Source organism: Cibotium barometz, chromosome 23 (genome assembly GCF_041138505.1).
Source record: "Cibotium barometz isolate CiBa-2024 chromosome 23, ASM4113850v1, whole genome shotgun sequence".
Taxonomy (NCBI): domain Eukaryota; kingdom Viridiplantae; phylum Streptophyta; class Polypodiopsida; order Cyatheales; family Cibotiaceae; genus Cibotium; species Cibotium barometz.
In genome coordinates, this window is record NC_141068.1 from 56,368,160 (window position 1) to 56,390,404 (window position 22,245).

Consider the following 22,245-nt stretch of genomic DNA (forward strand, 5'->3'; position numbering starts at 1 on the left):
TCTCTCTCTCTCTCAAATCTCTTAAAAGTTTGAAGTCTTAAAGTGGATTTCTAAACTCGCGAAACTCAGGATATAGAAGACGGTGTGAGCATTTGTGTGACAGGATCCTCCAATATGAATACTTCCGTTGCATGTTACATATTGCCGTTCGAACTTCTCCAAAGTCGAATTCATGCCCCTATGACCACCAGTAATGGCATCATGGGCGTCATGGAGAAGAGCTGCCCTTAACGATTTCATGACACATAGTCGGCCTTTGTAGAAAAGCCAACCATCGCGTATCAAAAAGTGGCATAGTCCTCTGGCATCCAATGCCTGTTCCCACTGTGTACCGAATTTCTCAGAATCCACGTACATGTGCTTCATGCCGTCGAGTCCCATATCGACAAGGTCGAGTCTAGTGGTCTGAATCAAAGTTCCTTGTCCCTACCGGCTCAAAGCATCGGCCACTGGATTGGCCTTTTCTGGAGGGTACTCAAATTGTTGGAATATCTGGCTCCAGCGGTGTTGTCGATGGTCACTCCAGCGGTGTTGTCGATGGTCACTCCACTGTGCACTTGGCATTGTCTGAATCCAGCGTAATGCCTGATGGCCAGTGTGAATCTCAAAGTCACGGCCATAAAGAAAATGTTTCCAATGTTTCAAGGCCTATATAACTGTGAGGAGTTCCGGATCGTAGACTGAGTAATTCTTTCTTGCGGGTAGTAACTTACAAGACATGTAAGCTACTGGATGACCATTCTGTTGTAATACACCTCCAATTGCGATGTTACTCGCATCGGTGATCACCTGGAAGAACGGCTCGTCCCACGAGGCAAGTGCTAAACAAGCCGTTTTGATAAAGTCACCTTGAGGTTCTTGAATGCCTCCAACGCTCGTGGAGTCATTCGAATCCGTTGCCTTTTAGTCTTGACACCCTTTAGCAAATTGGTGAGATCCATCGAGAGGTCAGAAAACTTGTCTATGCGGGTGGAGTATACCTGGCATATACCCACAAAGGATGTGATGTCATAAGCAGTCTGTGGTGCTTCCCAATTGACAATCTTGGCCACCTTGGCCGGGTCAAGTCGAATGCCTTCTACACTAATTATATATCCAATATAATGGACCTCGAACAAATAAAATTTTGACTTCTTCTCATTGATGTAGAGCTCGTTGTTTTCCAGCAACTTCAAGACTTTCTCCACATTAATGTCATGTTGCTCAATCGTAGCTGAAAATACCAGTATGTTGTCCAGAAATATGAACACATACTTTCCAATCAATTCCCGGAACATCCGCATCATCATCATGCGGTTGAATGTGGCTGGGGCGTTCGTCAAGCCAAAAGGCATGACCACAAATTCATAGTGGGCCCGTTCCGTATAGAAGGTTGTCTTGGGGATGTCCCCCTGCACAATCCTCACCTGGTGGTACCCACTCTTTAAATCGAGTTTCAAGAACACCTTAGTCCCATTCAGTCTCTCGAGAATATAATCTATTCGAGGCATAGGGAATCTACTCTTGATAGTCAGCTTATTGAGTGCACGATAATCGACACACAAACGAGAAGACCCATATTTCTTCTTGACAAATAGGATCGATGCCTCAAATGGCGACACATTGGGGCGGATGAAGCCAGATTGCAACAATTCTTGGAGTTGGTGGTCCAACTCTGATTCCATTGTCTTGGAAAGGCGATATGGAAACTTGCTCGGAGGTTCTGAGCTTGGGAGGAGATCGATCTTGTGGTCCTCTGGTCTGGATAGGGGGAGCTGGGGAGGAAGATTGTCCTGTAGTAGAAAACTCTTCTGGAACTTTTCATGAAAAGTTAAATGCTTCTCAAAAGCACTGGCCACTGTCTCAGTAGTCTGGATATATATCATCGCACAATGTGCGCCTTTCCTTATTGCTCGTTTACCCTGCAAGTGGCTTATGAGCGGAAAGTTCGGGATTCTTGGCTCACACTTAATGGTCACTAGGACATTGGACACATTCCGGCTAATCTAGAAAGTGTGCTTGTCCCACTTGATATCAGAAAGGAACTTATGAAACCACTAAATGTCCAAAATTATGTCTGCTCCTACAAGAGAGGCAACCATAAAATCACGCACAAACTCTATGCCCTGATAACTAACTTAGCACCAAGAGCTTCATACTTGACGCTCGTCATCATGCCTGTGCTAAAACCGTCAACTTGCTTGTTCACCGAAGTCAGGACGAAATGGGCACGCCGAGCGGCCTGTTCCATGACCACGTCCTCAGTGCTGCCGCTGTTAAATAAGACAATGACTCTCTGGCCACCTATGTAGCCAAAGGTCTTGAGCAATTTGTTGCGCTCATACTCCTGGTCATGGGCATCCTGCTGCTTATCTTCGAGCTCCCGACCTATGATTGCTTAAGCCAAAGCATTGGGATTCGAAGAACTAGGGACAACCACTCGGGTCTGTGTGGGAGCTGGGCTCATCGCTGAAGCCGTGGAGGCTGAGGCGGTGGTCTTTGTAGCGGTAATCTTCTTAGGGCACTCTTGAGAAGTGTCCTTTTGTATGACAAAAGAAACACCTACCCTTCTCCTTGTACTGAGTAATCTCCTCCATTGGGTCCACCAAGGAATGGCCTCACCTTCCAAGTACCAACTGGCTAAGATCACCCTGTCAGTATCATTTTTTCTAACTGCAGCAAAGTAAGCTTTAAATTGATGCAACCATGAATAAAGAGTTGTGGGATTGAGTTTACCATTATACACACTAAAAATCATTTTCTTGGGAAAATGATTTTAGGAAGCCGCTGGTGTCAGTCTTGCGTCCAAAGCCACTAGGTATTGCTCATGTTTCACGCGTCGCATGGCTTCGTCTTCACGGTATCGGATCTTCAATGCACGCATTTGCAACTCAAGCATCCAACTCGGCTGCAATTGTGACCCTTCGAGAGGGTCCCTGTGTAGAGGATCTAGAATTTGGGAAACGAAAGGAGAGAGAGGAGGAGACGGAAAACACGGAGCTGGAGGACGGGCACGCTCTTACAGAGCCAGTATCTGCGACGTGTGTCTTCTGCTCTTACAACTTGGTACTCTAGTCTGCGATTGCTTGCATCATCTGTTGGAACATCTCTTTAACACTCATGCCTGATGCCCTAGCTGGGCTGCCTAGTGCACTTTGGTCGCAAGGTTCTTGGTCTCTGTTATTGTCGAAGCTCGCCATAGCAGGAAAATGCACCACCTCTCCGGAGCACAATCTGACCATCCACTATGATTGTGGGAGACTTCCGGAGGCTGAAAACCAACCATCCTTCGAACGACAGGAGTCACTCCGAAAGGGGTGATCCACCGGTGTCTGAAAACCAACCACACGAGCAAGAAAAAAATTTTGGTTTCTTGTTGAATCTTTATACTTGAAGTAGGCTCTGATCACCACTGTAACATGGGGAAGCTTCAGGGGAGATCGGTAACTTCAATGCTCAGAAATCCGCACACTTTTCGCGGCGAGAATAACGCACAAAACTGAATATAGATGTGCAAAAAAATAGAGAGAGAGAGAGAGGGAGAAAAGAACAATATTGGGTCTCGAATACCCTCTGTAGGGCCCCCACCACGGATGGTGTATTTGCTTTTATTAGAATGATGCAAAACTGAAATAAAAGACTGAACCTGAACCTGAACCTTCCTGGCTGAGGAGAATCCTTTGTCCTTGACCTTCAATCCTTCACCCCTTTGCGTTAGCTTCTCCTTGGCTGTCCTAGCCCCTTGATTGGCTTCAACACTTGGTGAAATATGAGATAGCTAGGATTGATTTATGCTCTGTGTCACCATTTGGTCACCCAATTGGTCCACCCGTTCTTTCTTATCATGTATGTACATTGGACTGGTGTCCATGGCAGTTGTATATGTCGGGGATTGATGCCACTCATGTGATACTGTGGACTTGGCTTTCCGTTGGGACTTGTGCCTCTGTGTACATGCCCGGAAATGCCTGGTGGATTGGTGTTCTATTGGGTCTGGTACTTCGTGTACTTGCCTGGAGCACGTCTATTTTGGTATAGTCTCATGAACGAAGATTGTCCATACCCATGCTGCATTCCATAGCATCTTTATGTGCTTGCTTGCAATTGAAATTGCATGTTGTTTTCATGCTTGCTTGACCAATGTGTAGTTCCGGGTAAGGGGATGTCCGCCCACGAACCGTGCGTTTGAAACTGTTTGCTGACATGTGTTATGTGGCATGTGATTGGTGGTAAGTATTGGTCATAAACTTAGCCTTAGGAGTTAACACTAATTTATAAGTGAGTGTGTACACACTTCATTAAGTTTTGGGCGACCAAAGCTCACTTATAAATTTTGACCAACCCGGTGTTCACACACACTGATATCCCGAGGTGGACAAAATCCAATGTCCACCACCCAAACCTTATCCCCTTTGTACAAAGGGAGTAACCAGCCATGTGTCCTCCACAAAGCACCTACCTGCCACCTACACTGGACAACTTATCACCTCACTCCTCCTCTCTCTAGAGATAGACACCTCCTTCATGAGGGCATTTGGGCTGTATTTTCTGCACACTTCTCCTTCCCAACTCCATATCCAAGGTTACTAAGGTGTTTCTCAAGCTTCCAAGAGTGTTTCCGGGTGCTAATCACTCTCCTACACACTCCCAATGACTGAATTGCAGCAAAACAGCTCTCTTTATTGTATTAATCTTTCGTCTTTTTGCTGAAAACCCTAATTTCAGCCCACCTTTCTCAAGTTGAACCATAGGGGAAGCTTTCCTAAGGTTCCCTTCATCCTCTTGAAGACTGTTGTCGCGAAGAAATGCGACAAATCGAAGACCTCATCACTCCAAGGACTTCCATCGCGAAGACTTCCGCTGTCATTGACTCTACTTGCAAGCTTTTATGCTTAAATATGGAAGCAAGTATCAGGAGGGAGGAACCGGATTACAAGATTACATACCCTGTGTAGTGTTCTCTTATCCTACGTGCTCTCTTACATATTGTTGCTACCATGTGTTAGTGGAATAATAGAGAGCAGATGCTAGGGAACATGGACACTTGAGAGGGTAGTGTGAGTTGCAAGTTTACATCGACAACCACTTGTTTGCAATACTGTATTCGTATGCATTGGTATGGAAATCTGGTCAAAAATGCCCATGACACTATGTACTTGATTCTCCCAAGATCAATATACTTTATTTGAGGGAGGGGCTGGCCGTTCTAGCTCATTGTGTGTCTCTTGTCAATTCAGCAAATTACTTCTTGTATTGAGCATGTGTCCATAAAATCTTAGTGTATTTAAGTGTATTGATTAGCATTGTGTTCAACCAAGTTACATTGGTATCAGAGCATACGGTTCTCTTTCACTTCTATTGTGAGAGACAATCGCCGTGAACACTAGCTATCTCTACACTTAGAACACTATGGACAGCCATACAGTGAATGTTGGAGATGCTAACACAAGAGGCGGGGACAATGAATTACATGCCTCCAATGCTTTACAAGATGAACAAACTCATGTGGTGCACAATAGGGAACATGAATATGTGGGACAGCCGTCGCATGGCAAAGAGAAGATGCAGGAAGAAGAGTCCATAGTCTTGAGGGCTGAACTTACTCGTATGCAGGCTCTCCTCCATGCACAACAAAAAGAATTGAATGTCTACCGCTGCAAGGATCCATTGGTACAAGACCGTTTGAAAGCCAAGAAAGCTGAATCTTCTATGGATCATGCAATGGCAATGATTGCTCAAGAGTTGCACATGCAACCGAGGGATGCAGCACGTGCATACTTGGCTCGGACTGAGGATGCATATGCAAAAAAGGCAACCATCCCATGTCCTGGAATCTCCACGGGTGCCCGAACAAGAACTTATGTCTAAGAGGATGAATCTTGTGGCAGAGGAACAATCAACGACTTCACGCCATGCAAGAATACCTTATGTAGCCCGTGAAGGACACAACGCAAAATGTATGTCAAATGCCTAGTCATTGGCATTACCTAGTCATTGGCACATACACAATGCTTTTCATGTGAGTCTCCTTCGCAAGTATGTAGGGCCGAAGCCTAGTGAAACGGTCATTGAGGATCGTAGTTGTCAGGTACGAGACCGTACGGTTCGTACGATACGATACCGTTCAGGAAAATACGGTACGATATAAATTTTTTTCTTGTCGTACGATAAAATATGGTATTTTAAAAAAATACTTATAAACTTAGGTATTTTCAAGTCCAGATATGGAGTATTTTAGAAAGGAGGGAAGCATCATGATATAGAGGAAGCTCAAACAGTCATAGATAAGCAAAAAAAAGACCATTACCTTCCAAAAAATTTATTTTTTTAAGGAAAAAAAACAATTTTAAAAAAAATATTTCAAAAAAATATTTTTTCCTTAAAAATTTCGTACAAGTACCTACGGTATCGTATCGTATGGTATTCCGTACAATAAGCCGTTGTACGTCGGACAGAAACAACCCTGTTGAGGATCCACCAAAAGTGGATGAGCTTGAGAAGATCTTGGAGTCAGAGCAGATTGTGTATCACAAGGAACGCAAGCTTGCTGCAGGCAAAGTTGTTAGGCATTACCTTGTGAAGTTTAAGAAATATCTTCCCATTAATGCTAAACGGGTAGATGAAGAATTCTTCAGAGATCGCCCGCATGTGCTTTAAAGTTTAGACATATTTGGATGCTTTTCAGTTTTGCGGACAACTATTTAGAAGCCGCCGCAGAGGGGGGGGGGGGGGGGGGGGCATGTTACCATTTGGTCACCCAATTGGTCCACCCGTGCTTTCTTATCATGTATGTACATTGGACTGGTGTCCATGGCAGTTGTATATGCCGGGGATTGATGCCAGTCATGTGATACTGTGGACTTGGCTTTTCGTTGTGACTTGTGCCTCTATGTACATGCCCGGAAATGCCTGGTGGATTGGTGTTCCATTGGGTCTGGTACTTCGTGTACTTGCTTGGAGCACATCTATTTTGGTATAGTCTCATGAACAGGGATTGTCCATACCAATGCTGCATTGCATAGCATCTTTGTGTGCTTGCTTGCAATTGAAATTGCATGTTGTTTTCATGCTTGCTTGACCAATGTGTAGTTCCGGGTAAGGGGATGCTCGCCCGCGAACCGTGCGTGTGAAACTGTTTGCTGACATGGTTATGTGGCATGTGACAAGTGGTAAGTATTGGTCATAAACTTAGCCTTAGGAGTTAACACTAATTTATAAGTGAGTGTACACACTTCATTAAGTTTTGGGCGACCAAAACTCACTTATAAATTATAATGAGCCCGGTGTTCACACACTGATGTCCCGAGGTGGACAAAACCCAATGTCCACCACCCAAACCTTATCCCCTTTGTACAAAGGGAGTAACCAGCCATGTGTCAAGGGAGTAACCAACCATGTGTCAAGGGAGTAACCAACCATGTGTCCTCTCTAGCTTGCTCCACAAAGCACCTGCCTGCCACCTACACTGGACAACTCATCATCTCACTCCTCTCTCTAGAGATAGATGCCTCCTTCATGAGGGCATTTGGGTTGTATTTTCTGCACTTTTCTCCTTCCCAACTCCATATCCAAGCTTGCTAAGGTGTTTCTCAAGCTTCTAGGAGTGTTTCTGGGTGTTAATCACTCTCCTACACACTCCCAATGACTCAAATTCAGCAAAACAACTTTGTTTATTGTTGTAATTTTTGGTCTTTTTGCTGAAAACCCTAATTTCAGCCGTCCTTTCTCAAGTTGAACCATAGGGAAAGCTTTCCCAAGGTTCCCTTCATCCTCTTGAAGACTTTTGTCACGAAGAAATGCAACAAATTGAAGATCTCATCACTTCAATAATTTCCATCGCGAAGACTTCTATTGTCATCGACTCTACTTGCAATTGGTAAGCTTTTATGCTTAAATATGAAAGCAAGTAGTAGGAGGGAGGAACCGGATTACAAGATCACATACCCTGTGTAGTGTTCTCTTGTCCTACGTGCTCTCTTGCAGATTGTTGCTACCATGTGTTGGTGGAACAATAGAGAGTAGATGGTAGGGAACATGGGACTTGAGAGGGTAGTGTGAGTTGCAAGTCCACATCGACAACCACTTGTTTGCAATACTGTATTCATATGCATTGGTATGGAAATCTGGTCAGAAATGCACATGACACTATGTACTTGATTCTCCCAAGATCAATATACTTTATTTGAGGGAGGGGCCAGCCGTTCCGGCTCATTGTGTGTCTCTTGTCAATTCAACAAGTTACTTCTTGTATTGAGCATGTGTCCATCAAGTCTTAGTGTATTTAAGTGTATTGATTAGCATTGTGTTCAACCAAGTTACACTCCGGGTATTTATACCCCTATTGGATGCTGGTCGGCTGGTTTTACCCCAGTCGGCTGATTAAAAAAAGCCTCACGACTGCATAAAGTAGCATTTAATGCTAATAATCATGCGTGTTCACACCTAGACTGACTGGTCACTTGCGCAGGCTGTTGGACAGCCTTCTTGGCTCTGGCCGCTTGCAGACCAGGCTGCCCTATGGGCTAGCCAACTGGCTGGGCTGGCCCAAGGCAAGTCGGCTGCTTGGCCAAGCCCACTTGGGTTGGGCGACAGCCTGCCCAGCTCTTCCTTGGGCTGGTGGGCAAGGGCCATGGGCCCCTTGGGATGGCCTAAGGCCTACTTCGTACCCAAACATGGGGTATAATCCCCTTTCTAGGGTAGCCCTAATGGATAGCCCCTTCTACATGCAAGCTACACAGCTGTCTGGCATCTGGCCACAAATCAAACACACAGAGCAACTGACATCATTCCAGAGGGAGACTCACAACGTGGACTGGCACTGTTTCATGTGCAAGACAATGCACACTTGACCTTGGACGCATGTGCAGGACAATGCACACCTGACCTCGGACGAATGGAGTGGAACCCTGGCTGACTCGTCCTGGTCTGGGCTCACATGGGATTGGTTTTCCACCCAGGGCCTGCACCTTGTTGTATAGATATGTCTACGTGGCATCCAAGTGCAGGATGCACGTGACAAGCTAGGCGAGGGGTTGGAAAGACATAGAAGGGTGTAGAAGCTGAGAAAGCTTGGCTAGAAGTGCCTTCTTTGAAGGGGGAGAGGATTGGGAATGAAAAACTCAAAAAAGGGGGCTGCAAACGCGCCCCCCCTCCCCCAATGCAGGTTTTAGGGTTGCATGTCCAATAGGGAATGTAGAGGCAGATAGATTGATGTGTAGTTAACCTAAGGTTTAACCATGACATTGAGGTGGAAGTCTAGTTACATCAAGACAGACTAAAAAGGAATTGATCACTTTCACCTAGGCTATAATACACCTTGCTGGGTTTGAGCACGTAATGGGCACCGTCTCGTAAATAACAATCACTTAAACATTTAAATGAATGGAAACAACACAAAACATAGCAAAACTGAAAACTAAAAATTTGTGTAAGTACACATTTGGGCCGGAACCCGAGGCGACCCCCCCCCCCCTTCTTTTTCAATACCAAGTATATTATTGGAGTATTTTATTTGTAGAATGTTCCACAAGCTATGACAAAGCCAGATTTGCCATAGATAGAGAAATGAATACAAATACCAAAGAGTGTTTGTTGGAGAAGAATCCTGTCCAAGAAGAATATTCCCCATCACTCACTGGAGAGAAGCAAATGTGTCCCTAGTGTTCTAGGTCTATACACGACACTAGTGTTCCTGTACTAGTGCCTGGCTTGTCCTCTCACAACGTGTGAATGTTGAAAATGGAGAATTGGGACTGGTGGACACTACCGGACACGATTTCAAGCTATGGTGACGTTGATGAATTTTTGTTGCATAAACATCAAAGGATTGATTACTGGTACCGCCCACAAGTACATACAGGCACTATGGATGCCCAAAACAGCCTCAAACCAGCACAACCAGCCCCCGGAATGGTTTGACCAGCTCAAAACAGGCTGTCCAGCAGCATGGGCAGACGGGGCAGCACATGGAGGTTGAACAACAGCAAAACCAGCCGCATGTTGTTGATGTTGTGCCTAGACAGACCGCCTTGGTGAAGTAGCCGAAAAGTCGATGTGGAGGGCTGTAGCAGGGCGCCCTTCTCATAATGATCGCGGCTATGTGCTCGGTTTTGCCAACGGTTGAGTGTAGCACCTACAATGATAAAAAACGATATAGAGCTAGGCGTGCAGGAGAGATGATGATTTGCTTGCAGAGAAGGTGAAAATGAGTCATGCATGATTTTTGAGTTGCCCACACCAGCATCCATTGTGGAGGAGGATGAGTTAGTGCTTCAGCAGTTCTCAAGGTTTCGGTGAAGTCTACATGCCAACACAGTATTTGAAGGCAAAGGGGCTAAGTTCTAGTGCTCGCAGTGTCCGAGGAGGTAGTAGTGGGGACGTCATGTTGGAGGTTGAGCCCGCATTGGGACTGACGCCATGTTGGAGTAGAGGAGCATCATTGCACAACTATTCCATGTTGGAGCAAAGGAGCATTTAGCCAATGTAGAGGGCGTTGTCGTGACTGTGTCTTGGTCAATTTTCAGACTTTTCAGCCCTTTCATTGTATTTGATATAGGCATCCAATGAGGAGCCAAGTGTGGACACCTTTATTGTATTGGACACAACGGTGGTGGGCAAGCAAGATAAGGTCATACTTGACATATTGTGAGCATCAAGTTCTCATTATCAACAATCATTGTAAATATACCTTCATGTGAGTAATAGACAACAGATTAGGTCAACATCTATCTTGTCTACTGCATCCTTCCATTCACGCTTCCGCATAAGGAGATTTCGGTTAATTTTCAGCTTAATCTGTGTTTTGGCGTTAATCCCCATCAAGCACTCATGTTACAAGTTTACACATGGAACATGTTTCTCTCTCTTTGGTCTCATAGTCTCATTGGGTCTTAAGAAGACATTAATAAAAATTTTCACGCACGCATGCACACTAATGCCAATATCATATTAACTTTTGTCTCTTTATCTTTATATCTTTTTGCTCCTCCTAGGACCTAGCATCAAAGTTATGGCTATCATGTTGATCTTGGTCAAGTAACAGGCTCTCATCTTTGATTGGAGGTTGAAGTGGTGATTTTGGTGTTTTTGTCGTGGCTGGTGCAGATTGCTCTTGGTGGGCGCTATTCACGGGACTCTTTCAATCGCTATGGGGACTTGAGACACATCAGAAGATTGAGATACTGGCCAGTAAACAGAGTATTGCTTGAGAAATATGAGGTTTCACAACAGAATGCCATGGAACTCAGCGATTTTCTTTTGCCCTTGCTAGATTTTATACCTGAAAAGCGGCCCACTGCCAGTCAATGTCTTCTGCACCCATGGCTCAATGTAGGGCTTCATGCTCAGGAACCCACATTATCGTCTGAGCCTTGCCAAGTCACCTCTGATGTTCTAAATGTCAGGATTACAAGTGTAAGGGCCAAAGAGGCCATGGAGAAGGCAGAAGAAGCAATGGGTAATATTGCATTGGCCAGAAACCAAGTGGAGGGAGTTAAGCCACCATGCAGATCAAGTTATGAGGGGGTTAGCCTTGGCTTAAGATGAACAGTACTCTCTTCTTTAATCTGCTATTGTATGCCTCAATTTTGAATTGATTTCTGGACTCGTAGTCTGGTGGCATGTCTGGTAAGAGCTGTTACTAGCTGTTAATGGTTATTCAGTGTATTTACTTGGTGACCTGATTATTTAAACTGCATTGTGAGAAATTCAAGACTGCTGTCTACCACTTAGCTGAGAGATGAGAAAAACAATACGTCTTGCAGCAAGTTTCCTCAAATTGAATATTTGCAGTCGAAGTGTTTGAATTGGATTGAGTCTTCACTTGAGTTTAAACTTCACTTAGAACTGTAGCATTATAAACCCAACTTTCAGCTGTTGAAGTAAAGCCGTGTACTGATGGGTCTTTGCAGACTACATCCCAGTTCGTTGAAGTAGTTGCACCTTAGGTAGTAAGCTAGTGCTGGTCATTACAGGGACATGCTAGTACATCACACCACGTAATCGGTAAATTAGAAAATAGCTGTGTGAAGCATTTAGAATGTTGCAAAGCTTAGGAAGGTAGTGTGTATTGCTATGGAAATGTCAAATGAACTGGAATATCAACATGAAAGTAGACTAATGAAATCAATGCCCTTCCAATTGTGATGCTAGGCTAGTTTTAGCATCAATACTAATGCTTCTCCAATTGTGAGGCTAGGCTAGTTTTAGGCTCTTATTGAGTAGGTCTTTGATGGGACTACAATGATATACTAATATTTGAGCAGTGATGATGCTATGGACAGCCTGTGTGTTGAGCCTTTACCTGGTTATGAAAACCCAAAACACCCCCTGAAGTGTGTTTATTCCTAGTCAGTGTCACTTTCATATAGAAGGGGTTTATCTACAAAAAGAAGAGGTCTGCTTCCTCCTCTACAGAGCATTTTCTGTGTCATAGAGGTTGGTTTGTATGCGTCATAGAGGTTGGTTGCATTGAGAAATCCACACATCTGTATAGACACACGTATCACGTCATGCAGATTGCTATTGGACAACTGCAGGTATCTTCTCACTGACTTTGAATTGAGACAGGATGAGTTGAGGTTACTCTTGAGGAGGCTTGGATTTGCAGATTATGCTCAATCTTGAGATGAGAGTCTGAGGAGCACTAGTTGTTTCGATGCTCAGTATAATATGAGCTAGGTTGGAGATTTCGCTGCCTCTTCAAAGATGGGTTTGGTCTCCCCTCATGGGTGATGCACTACATTGATGAGAAATGCTTGGGATGTAGAAGTTTGAATTGCGCTGACATTGAGAGGCTCTAATGTGGCCACATAGAGAGGAGAGAGCTGCTTGACCGTGCCCAGACCTGCATCATATATTTCTTTGACTCACATCAGACGGATTCATTAGCCCTTCCACAAGTCCCATCGATCTTCAATAGAGTTGACAGATTCTGGCCGCACACACATGGGGTCACCAGAGGGAGGAATACAGAGAGCCAAACTTCTGTTTCTTCAGATATTGGGACACCCTCCACCGGCCAGCTCCAAATCTGAGACATTCTTCTGTGCCACGGAGAGTCACCACTACATGTATTGGATATTGCAGTGCCATGTGCCAAGTCAATGAGGAGGTCCGATGATGACATGAGGTCTTTTTGCCTACTCCATTGTATACCTAGGGCTTGCGTAGTATGCAGGCCTTGTTTTTCCTTGGCAGATAGTTTGTCTTTTCATGTTGTCTTGACATCCGCTTACTCGTGGATATCTTTTTGGTCTCATAGACCCTTCTAATCTTTTGAAGACGTTTATATAATCTATCTTTCTTTGTCTTCATACATAACCTTTTTACTAAACTTTGGAGTCAATAGAGTGCACGGGAAATGGATATTGAGGCTATATATATTATTTATATGCTGTGGAAGACATGATTCTTTCCTTTGATTGGATACGTTACATTCATTTGTGCTTGTTGGACTTGCATAGTATGCGAATCTTTTATGAAGGTTGTTTCTTTCCATGTGTGGACTTTTGGTCTATTGATGGAACACTTCAACTAGTTTTATAGATTTTTGTGTCTTTTGTGGATGTCAATATAATCTCTCTCTCTCTCTCTCTCTCTCTCTCTCTCTCTCTTTTCGTAATAGAAGATAAATTGCTAAAATTACTTTACAAAAATGGCCACATGGCCACCATGTGATGTACTCACTAATTACTCTAAACCACAGGTGTAGCTCAGAGTACCTTCATCTAATATATAGCAGTGTCATTCTCCACCAAATGAGCTGACCGCAAGGAAGAGACTTGCCACAGTAGTAGCCCTTTTATGTGACCTACGTGAGCTGTAATACCAACTTTTGCATAAAATATAAAGACATTCCTAGTTAACCAGATATGCCAAAAACCTGTCCACTTGAAAAAATCAAAGAAAATTGAATGTTCTGGGTTATCTAGTCCATTCCGAATCTTGCCAAAATCTAGTCTTTAATCTTTACAGGCCTACCTATCAACGGAAGCCATACACGAGAAAGAAAATTCCACTCCTTTGCCACCAGACATGAAATAAAAAGATGTGGGCATGTTTCTAAGCATGTAGTACAAACCACAATTACCAGAAGCAATCCGTCGCTTTTGCAATTGGTCTCCCAATGATAGGCCTCCAACTAGAATGCACCATAGGAAAACCTTTCCTTGATATGGAATCTTAGACCACCAGCCGTGTAAATTTACTTCTTTCCACCAAGCCTTACTCTTCTTGATGTTCCATATCCTATTAACGTTCTCAGTGACCCAGCGCTTATCTTCTACCATCATATGGGACACTTGATTTGCTGTACACTGGATAATGTCGTGAGGCTTTCTATATGCCCAATCTAACCAAGGTTGTTGATCCTCCAACTGAGGAATATCACCAAACAGTGTAAGTGTTGTTCTCAGCTTCTCCCATCACTACACATATCCACGTGAAACTTGGAAATATTGATCAATTTTTTGAAAAAACAATAAGCAGTCTCTATGTGGTAAATAAAGCATTTAGAAATCTCATTAGTCTCAATCGAGCCATTCTATTGAGTTTTGGCTGCTCAACAAGTTTGTCAGGCCACTCTAGAAGTTGGGAAGTAGCCAACACCTCACCTGCCATAGAATTCAACTCTAACCGCTGATCTGAAGGCTTCCATTTAGTATGTGCCAACACCTTCTTCCTTGAGATCAAATGAGAAAGGAGAGGTGAAGCCACCACTCGAACCTGTTGGGAACCAATCACTACATCCCACCATCATGTACCATCCATTCTGGTATTACCATGCACAAGTGTGACCTCCTCTATGAGGGCCTTAGCCATTACCATCCATGGCTCTTGAGATACACACATATCTTGCAATAAAGGCCATCTCCTAGCAACCATATGTAATATGACATCTAATATGGGTGCCCCTTCACTCCTCTTCGGAGTAGTAACATGTTTCCAAGAAATCCACGTCTGTCCTTGCTTATTTCTTGCTGTTTTCCATAGCATAAATCAAATTGGTTGTTGTATCTGATTCAAAGCTTTGTCTATCCATGGTAATAAAGGCAAGAAAAAAGATATCATGCTAATCATAATATATTGTGCCACTTTGAGCTGAACATGCATGGGCCAACCTTGAGATTTTCAATACACAAACTTATCATTTATCCTTACAGAATTCCATGCCAACAAAGCCTGTGAATCAACATCAACTTCAATCGGATAACCCAAGTGGCGTGTGATGCATCCCCTTTGTATGACCTATCCATTCCATCCCGAACCAAGCAAATCGTTCTCAATACAACTTATTAGAGCAGATTTTTGCATATTTATGCATGACCCTGAAGTAAGACCAAAAGTATCCCGCCATAGTCTTCTGAAGATTATCTCTTTGAGCCGCCTTAAGGAACATGAAAGAATAATCTGCCAATGCCTGGCCGACATCTGCTCTTCGCTTGGAAGTGTAAGTCCTCTATTAGCTTATCTAGTCGAGATAAGCTATTGGATGTGTAACAATTGCAAATAAGAGAGGGTTAAGTGGACATCCCTGCCTAACCGATCTCCTCAAATGAATGGGCTAAGTCACCCCACTATTAATCATAAGCCTAGCCATTGCATATTGACTAATAGTATAAATCAAAGAAGACATGCGAGGGCCAAATCCCATAGCCTGCATGCATAAGTTGTGAAAGAAAAGACCAACTAACGTGATCATAAGCCTTTTCAATATCCAGTTGAAGCATAACCACCTCTTGCCTCGAAGCCCTACACAGCTTCCATGTCATCCTCAAAAGTATCTCTTTCCAATTCATTTGCAGAAACATCTGATACCTGGTAACGAACTAAGTGAAACAAAGACTCTCTAGCTGCAATGACATCAGGAGATATGACCTCTCTTACAGACCCAACAAAAGGGTGATAAAAGTCCATACACACATCCAGAACACAAGCAAGATCAGTAATCACAATACTCCTTGCCTATCTTGCGTCTTGACAATATTCTCACATGCATGCTTTTGTTGCAAACAAGAAAAGAACGCATGTGATTGACAATTAGAATCCATTAGGGCATCCATTCGAGCCATAAGCTTATATCTCACATACTGATTCTCATGCAATGCTGCAACCTGATGGGACAACCAATCAATAACTATCTCAATGTCAAGGCAAGAACCATCCTCTTGAACCACCTGGTGTTTAAATCAACCAATAACGATTCTAGGTTCCGTAACTTCTCCCTAAAATATGATGCATTATGAATCCCATACTGGCAAGAAAGCTTTTGAATATTGAACATACAACATTCCCAAGCTGACACCCCAACAAAGATTACATGGCCTCGAAAGTTTGTAACACCTGCAACATAAAGTGATGGAAAACAATATGCTCCAAGAAAGTCTGGTTAACCTTAAGAGGAGCCTTTCCCAATAATGGCCTATAAGCATCCACAGAATGGCTATGCCTCTCCAATACCAAAGGGAAATGATTTGACAAAATATGATTATATTCCACCTGCATGGACAATATCTCTGGCAGAAACAAATCGTGCTGGCAAATATTCATTTGGTCCTCCAGACGAGCTCTTGTACCCACATACTATGTAAATCCTCTCTCATGCGGGTGTAGCCATGACCACATATCTTGTTTCAAAACTTGATTGGCAAACATATTCCAGCTGAGCCTCTCCGGGCCATCGAAAATAGAGTGAGGTGTAGAAGCATGCTCCAACACTTCACATGAATTAAAATCGTCCAACGCAAAGCCAAGCCGGAACTGGAATTTCCAAATCCCCAGTGCTGCAATTAGTCAAGGCTTCTAAATTGTTAAAAGGGCTCAGAAGAAAGAGGCAAGCTGTTTATGTCATTAAGATGAATCCGGTAGACATAAAATGCCAGTGGTAGTTACTGATGCCAGTGGCTTCGCCTTAAGCAGTGCTCTTATGTAGGAAGGTCATGCAGTGGCCTATGAATCCAGAAAGCTCAGAACACATGAGAGAAATTATATCGTCCATGACTTGGAGTTACTCTCAGTAGTTTATGCTTTGAAGTTGTGGAGACATAATCTTCTAGGGAAAAGGTTCACCTTGATGACAGATCATCAAAGTTTGAAATGGATCTTCACCCAAAGGGATCTCAACATGCGTCAAAGGGATCTCAACATGCGTCAAAGGAGACAGATGCAGACCCTACATCTGCAGGAATTCGATTTTGAAATCAAGTATCGGCCATGGAAAGAAAATGTGGTGGTAGATGCACTCAGTAGAAAAGCCTCCTTGCTTGCAATTACACTGGTGTCGAATCCATTGATCAATGAAGCAAAGGAGAGAATCATGCAAGACAAATTATTTGCCCCTATTGCTACACTTCTGATGCAGGAAAGCAAGACTCCTTAGGAAATGAGTCGAGTTCTTGGATACAAATTGGATGAAGGATGCATGTATTATAATAATCGGCTATGTATTCCCAATGATGAGAGAATAAAGGGAAGGATTCTGAGAGAAGCCCATGATAGCCTGATAGCTGGACATCCAGGGTTTATAAAAACCTATATGTCTGTGAAGAAAAGCTTCTTCTGGCTAGGACTCAAAAAGGATGTAGTTGATCATGTGCCTCAATGCTTAATGTGTTAGAGAGTCGAAGCAAAGAGAGTCAAGATGCCAGGAAAACTGCAGCCCCTAGACATTCCACAGATGAAGTGGGAGTGTATCAGTATGGATTTTGTCTCACTGGACTACCTTCAGTGCAATCAGGTTACAACTCCATTTTTGTGGTAGTTGACAACCTAACCAAAGTTGCCCATCTAATTGCAGTGGATGTTGCCAGAGTTTTCCTTAAAGAGATCTTCAAATTGCATGGCTTACCCAGGAGGATAGTAAAGTGATAGAGATCCCAAGTTCACATCAAAATTCTGGACTGCATTCTTTGAAGCAGTAGGAAGTTTCTTGGATCTTAGTACAGCCTATCACCCCGAAACAGATGGCCAGACTGAAAGAGTGAATCAGATAATAGAAGATATCCTTCGGTCCTACTGTGGTGGCACGGAACCCAAGAAGTGGTTAAGCCATTTGCATTTGGTTGAATTTTCTTACAATGCTTCTTATCATCGAAGCATTGGGATGAGTCCTTTCAAAGCTCTGTATGGACACGATTGCCTTACACCATTGACTTGGTCAGACCCATTGATCAGAGTCAAAATGTCCAAACACATGCTTGATGACATGGACCAGCAAATGCAATCAATCCGTAAAGATATTAAGGTAGCCCAAGATAGGCAAAAGCAATATGCTGATAAAAAGAGATCAGAGAGAGTGTTTGAAGAATCAGATATGGTCTTTATTCAAGTACGACCAAAAAGAAGTTCCTTATCTTTAGGGAAGTACAAGAAGCTCTCTCCCAGATACTGTGGACCATATGCTTTTATAAAGAAAGTAGGTGATCTAGCTTATAAACTTCTTCTACCTCCCCATCTCAAGGTACATAATGTACTCCACGTCCGTTTGCTTAAGAAATATGTACCCACAGCCCGAGTCATGTGCTTGATGTGATGAACAATTGATTTCTCAGACTCAAGGCCAAATGTTACTCCAACCTAAAGAAATCCTTGACGTTCGGTAGAAGGTTCTTATAGGAACAGAGTCCTTGGAGAGTTTTTAGTCAAGTGGAAGTTCTTCCTTCTAGAGGATGCCACCTGGGAGAAAGAAGAAGAGTTGGTAAAAGATTACCCCCACTTTGCGAGATGAGGACATCTCGCGTTTTTCAAGTGGGAGAGGATATAAGATTCCTCCTCAGCCTGAATAATGAATAAGATTTTACCTCAATTCCTTGTAATCATTCCCTATTTCAGAATACAACAAAATATTATTTTTCCTTGTTTTTGCCTAGAGAGAAGAAAAATTCTAGAGAGAGAATTCAATATTGAGATATTTTTGAATATAAAAATTCTCCTAATATCTAAAATATGTTTCCTTGAAACAGAAGTTAAAAATAAATTCTCCAAGGTGCATTACGAATCAATTAAAAATGGTATAAGGGACCTTAGCCTAAGGGTCTAGATTTTCAAAAAATTTTGAATTATGGTTCAATTAAGGTTCCAATGGGCCAATAGGATTAATCCAAGTGTTGGAATGAGATAAATCCAAAGAATAAAAGAAAATACCCAAAAATGAGTAAATGCTCACATAAGATGAAGAGTTGACTGAGTACAAGGTTTATTAGTTAGAAATTAAGAGATATTACTAAAAAAAAATGAGATATTTTGAAGAAATGATGCATTTTTGACACCTTGGTAAGGAGAGGGGGACCTTTGAGATAGGCGCCTTTTTCACATGTGTGGAAGGGTTTTTAATTCAAAAAATTATGATATTTTTATCTCTCCTCTCTCCTAGATCAAACCGGATCAAAAAGGGAGCCAAACTGGTCCAAATCTTGTCCAAATTGAGTCAAACTGAAGCTGGAAAAGTCTAGAACCTTGTTGGACTTAGTTAGTGGCCTCCCTCACCTATAAATAGACCCTCATTCCTTTGTATTCTAATCTTTGAGCTATACTATGCTAGTATTATATTAAAATAATCATATTTTCTATTATCCCTTAATTTTCCTCTACTTTTGGGGAGCTTGGAGCTTCTCTCTCTCTTCAACAACTCTTGGAGTTCTCTTCTCCTCTTGCTAACCAATTGATTGGTTGGGGGCTTCACTTCTAGAGAAAGAATCAAGCTAATCCTTGAGGTAAGAATGGATTTTTATGGTTATTTATTAATTTCCTCAAATGACTTCTCTTCTCAACCCCTCTCAAGCTTGAGAAGTTTTCTAAATGATTGTTTAAATTCAAATCTAGCTTTCCCTAAGAATCTTAATGTTTAATTAAGAGAAAATTAATCATTATTCTTATTTAGAATGCTTTTCTTAATTATATCTTGTTGTTGAGATTCAAGCTCGATGTCAGCTTGTGCCAGTTGCACTATGTGCTCGCGTGTTAGGTAGTAGCATGTATGAGACATAAATGACCGCGTCCAGCTGGTCATAGTTGTGTAGACAATAGCTAGGGTTAGCTGTGTGTGGACACAACACAAGTAGTGTGTTGTAGCTTTAGGGATTATGGCTTTATGCATTGTGTGAGATGGGACATGGCTTCCCTCTATGGCTAGGGTTTGACTAATACATTAGGGTTTGCTCCTGTATGTGTGTTCTCTCTCCCTCTACTCTCACTCACTCATAAACCCCAATAGAGAGCACCAAGCTCTGATGCCATGATGAAAACAGGTAGAGAGAGAGAGAACACACACACACAAGAGCAAACCCTTATGTATTAGTCAAACCCTAGCCATAGAGGGAAGCCATGTCCCATCTCACACAATGCATAAAGCCATAATTCCTAAAGCTACAACACACTATTTGTGTTGTGTCCACACACACAGCTAACCCTAGCTACTGTCCACACAACTATGACCAGTTGGACGCGGTCATTTATGTTTCACACATGCTACTACCTAACACGCCAGCACATAGTGCAACTGACACAAGCTGACATCGAGCTTGAATCTCAACAACCCCTCTCAAGCTCATGATTTACTGCCATAGATGAAGATGTAGATGAGCTTGGGCTATCAAAGCTCTCAACAATCCTTAGGATAGATTAACACTTGGTTATATCCACTAAAACCATCCGTAAAAAAGGAATATAGCTCAAGACTAGCTACTTTATCTAGGACTTGGTCTCAATAAACAACAAAGGAAAATGATCCTTCTTCATCTTATTTTTCAATTATCATTAGTCCACTTAGATGCGAATCTTTTTGTTCTTTTAGGGACTATCACAATAGGTGAAACCCATTCACTATAAGCTATAGGATAGATAAACCCTGCATCCAAGAGCTTAGTGATTTCTGCTTTAGCAAGTTTTGCATACACTGGGTTTGTACATCTTTATTATGAGCTCTTCAGAGTTTAGAGGCTATGCAAAAACGTAGGAAATCTTGGCATGATCGTAATATTAAGATTCGTAGGTTTAACAAGGAATATTTAGTTCTAGTTTATGATAGTCGCTACTATTATAAGTTTCCAGGCAAATTGGAAGTTAGATGGTTATGACCTTTTAGGGTAATAGAAGTATTTAATAATGGTTCCTTGAGTATACAAGATTTACAAAAGGAAAATGAACCATTTAGGGTTAATGGATTGAGATTAAAACATTACGCAGCCTAAGTTTGAGTTGGAAGTGGCTAGGGTATTTGGAGTTATAGGATGGTTAGGTATAGGAGATGATGGGTTTTGACCTATTTAGTTTTTTTTTTTTGGAAAATGTTATGGATAGATATTCATGATAGACTTTATGTGGATCAACATGAGTGCACTCAGTTTGGAACTTATGATTTGATGGCTTCCCACCATTGTATTTGTTTTGGAACCTATGATTGGATGGCTATTTGGACAAGGACATTATAAATACTTTTTATCAGGGCTATTTTTCTATCCCTTGGTTTTAGGTCCATTCGCAATATTATTTTACTTCCAAGGGTGAGAGATGTGGATCTGTTTTTTCTATAATTTTATCCTTTGAGTCCATGGCATGCTTGTGAGCGGACGATGCTCCGAGCAGCATCATTGTTATGTTAATAATGTAGGAATTATTTTAGGTGGTACGGGTTAGTCCTTGTTAAGGAAATCATAGGAGTTACCCCACAGAGACATGACTCTCGTAGTGTTTTTAGACTAGGATAGAGGGGCGATTCAATAGAGCGGCTACCTGGTCCCGAGTCAACAACAACACAGTTGAAGAGTGGAGAGATGAGTTGTATTCTTCCTGTGTGGACCCATGATTAGGTTGATGCTTTATATTTTCCTGGCATATTTGTGATGGATGTGCAGCTCGATGATTTGGCGGCAGATGATATTGCTGCATGGAGCTCTGTTTTACAATTTATGAGACGGAGTTAGCAAGATGATTTCGGTTTTCAGGGTTTAGGTGTTAGTTAATTTGTGTTGTTTTGGCTTGTTTGTAGTTATATTTTTTTAAATTATTGATTTTTCTTTTAAACAAAATAAAAATAAAAAAAATAGATTAGGGCAACATTACATAGAAATAGTGTTATTTGTTTTGTGTGGTAGATGTTTAGAATGAGCAGGAGAGAATATGAAGAGAATCCATCTATGAGAGGTGAGAAAGTATGAGGAAGCAATGTTGTGCAATCAATGGAGCTCATTTTCAGTCAACTTATTGATCATGTATATTCAAAACTTATCTTGTCTTTATTAATTCCTTTTATTAAATAAAAATATATTAGAG

At 42.3% G+C, this 22,245-nt stretch overlaps 1 protein-coding gene across 1 annotated transcript in view; it reads left to right on the forward strand.

Annotated features, from left to right (window-relative positions):
* Positions 1-11,684, forward strand: part of LOC147626121 (uncharacterized) — an 84,970-nt gene extending 73,286 nt beyond the window's left edge. Inside the window, exon 3 of the mRNA XM_086817698.1 lies at positions 11,083-11,684. Coding sequence (XP_086673824.1) covers positions 11,083-11,523 — 441 coding nt within the window. The 3' untranslated portion in view covers positions 11,524-11,684. The remainder of the gene's footprint in view (positions 1-11,082) is intronic.
* Positions 11,685-22,245: the final 10,561 nt, after the last annotated feature.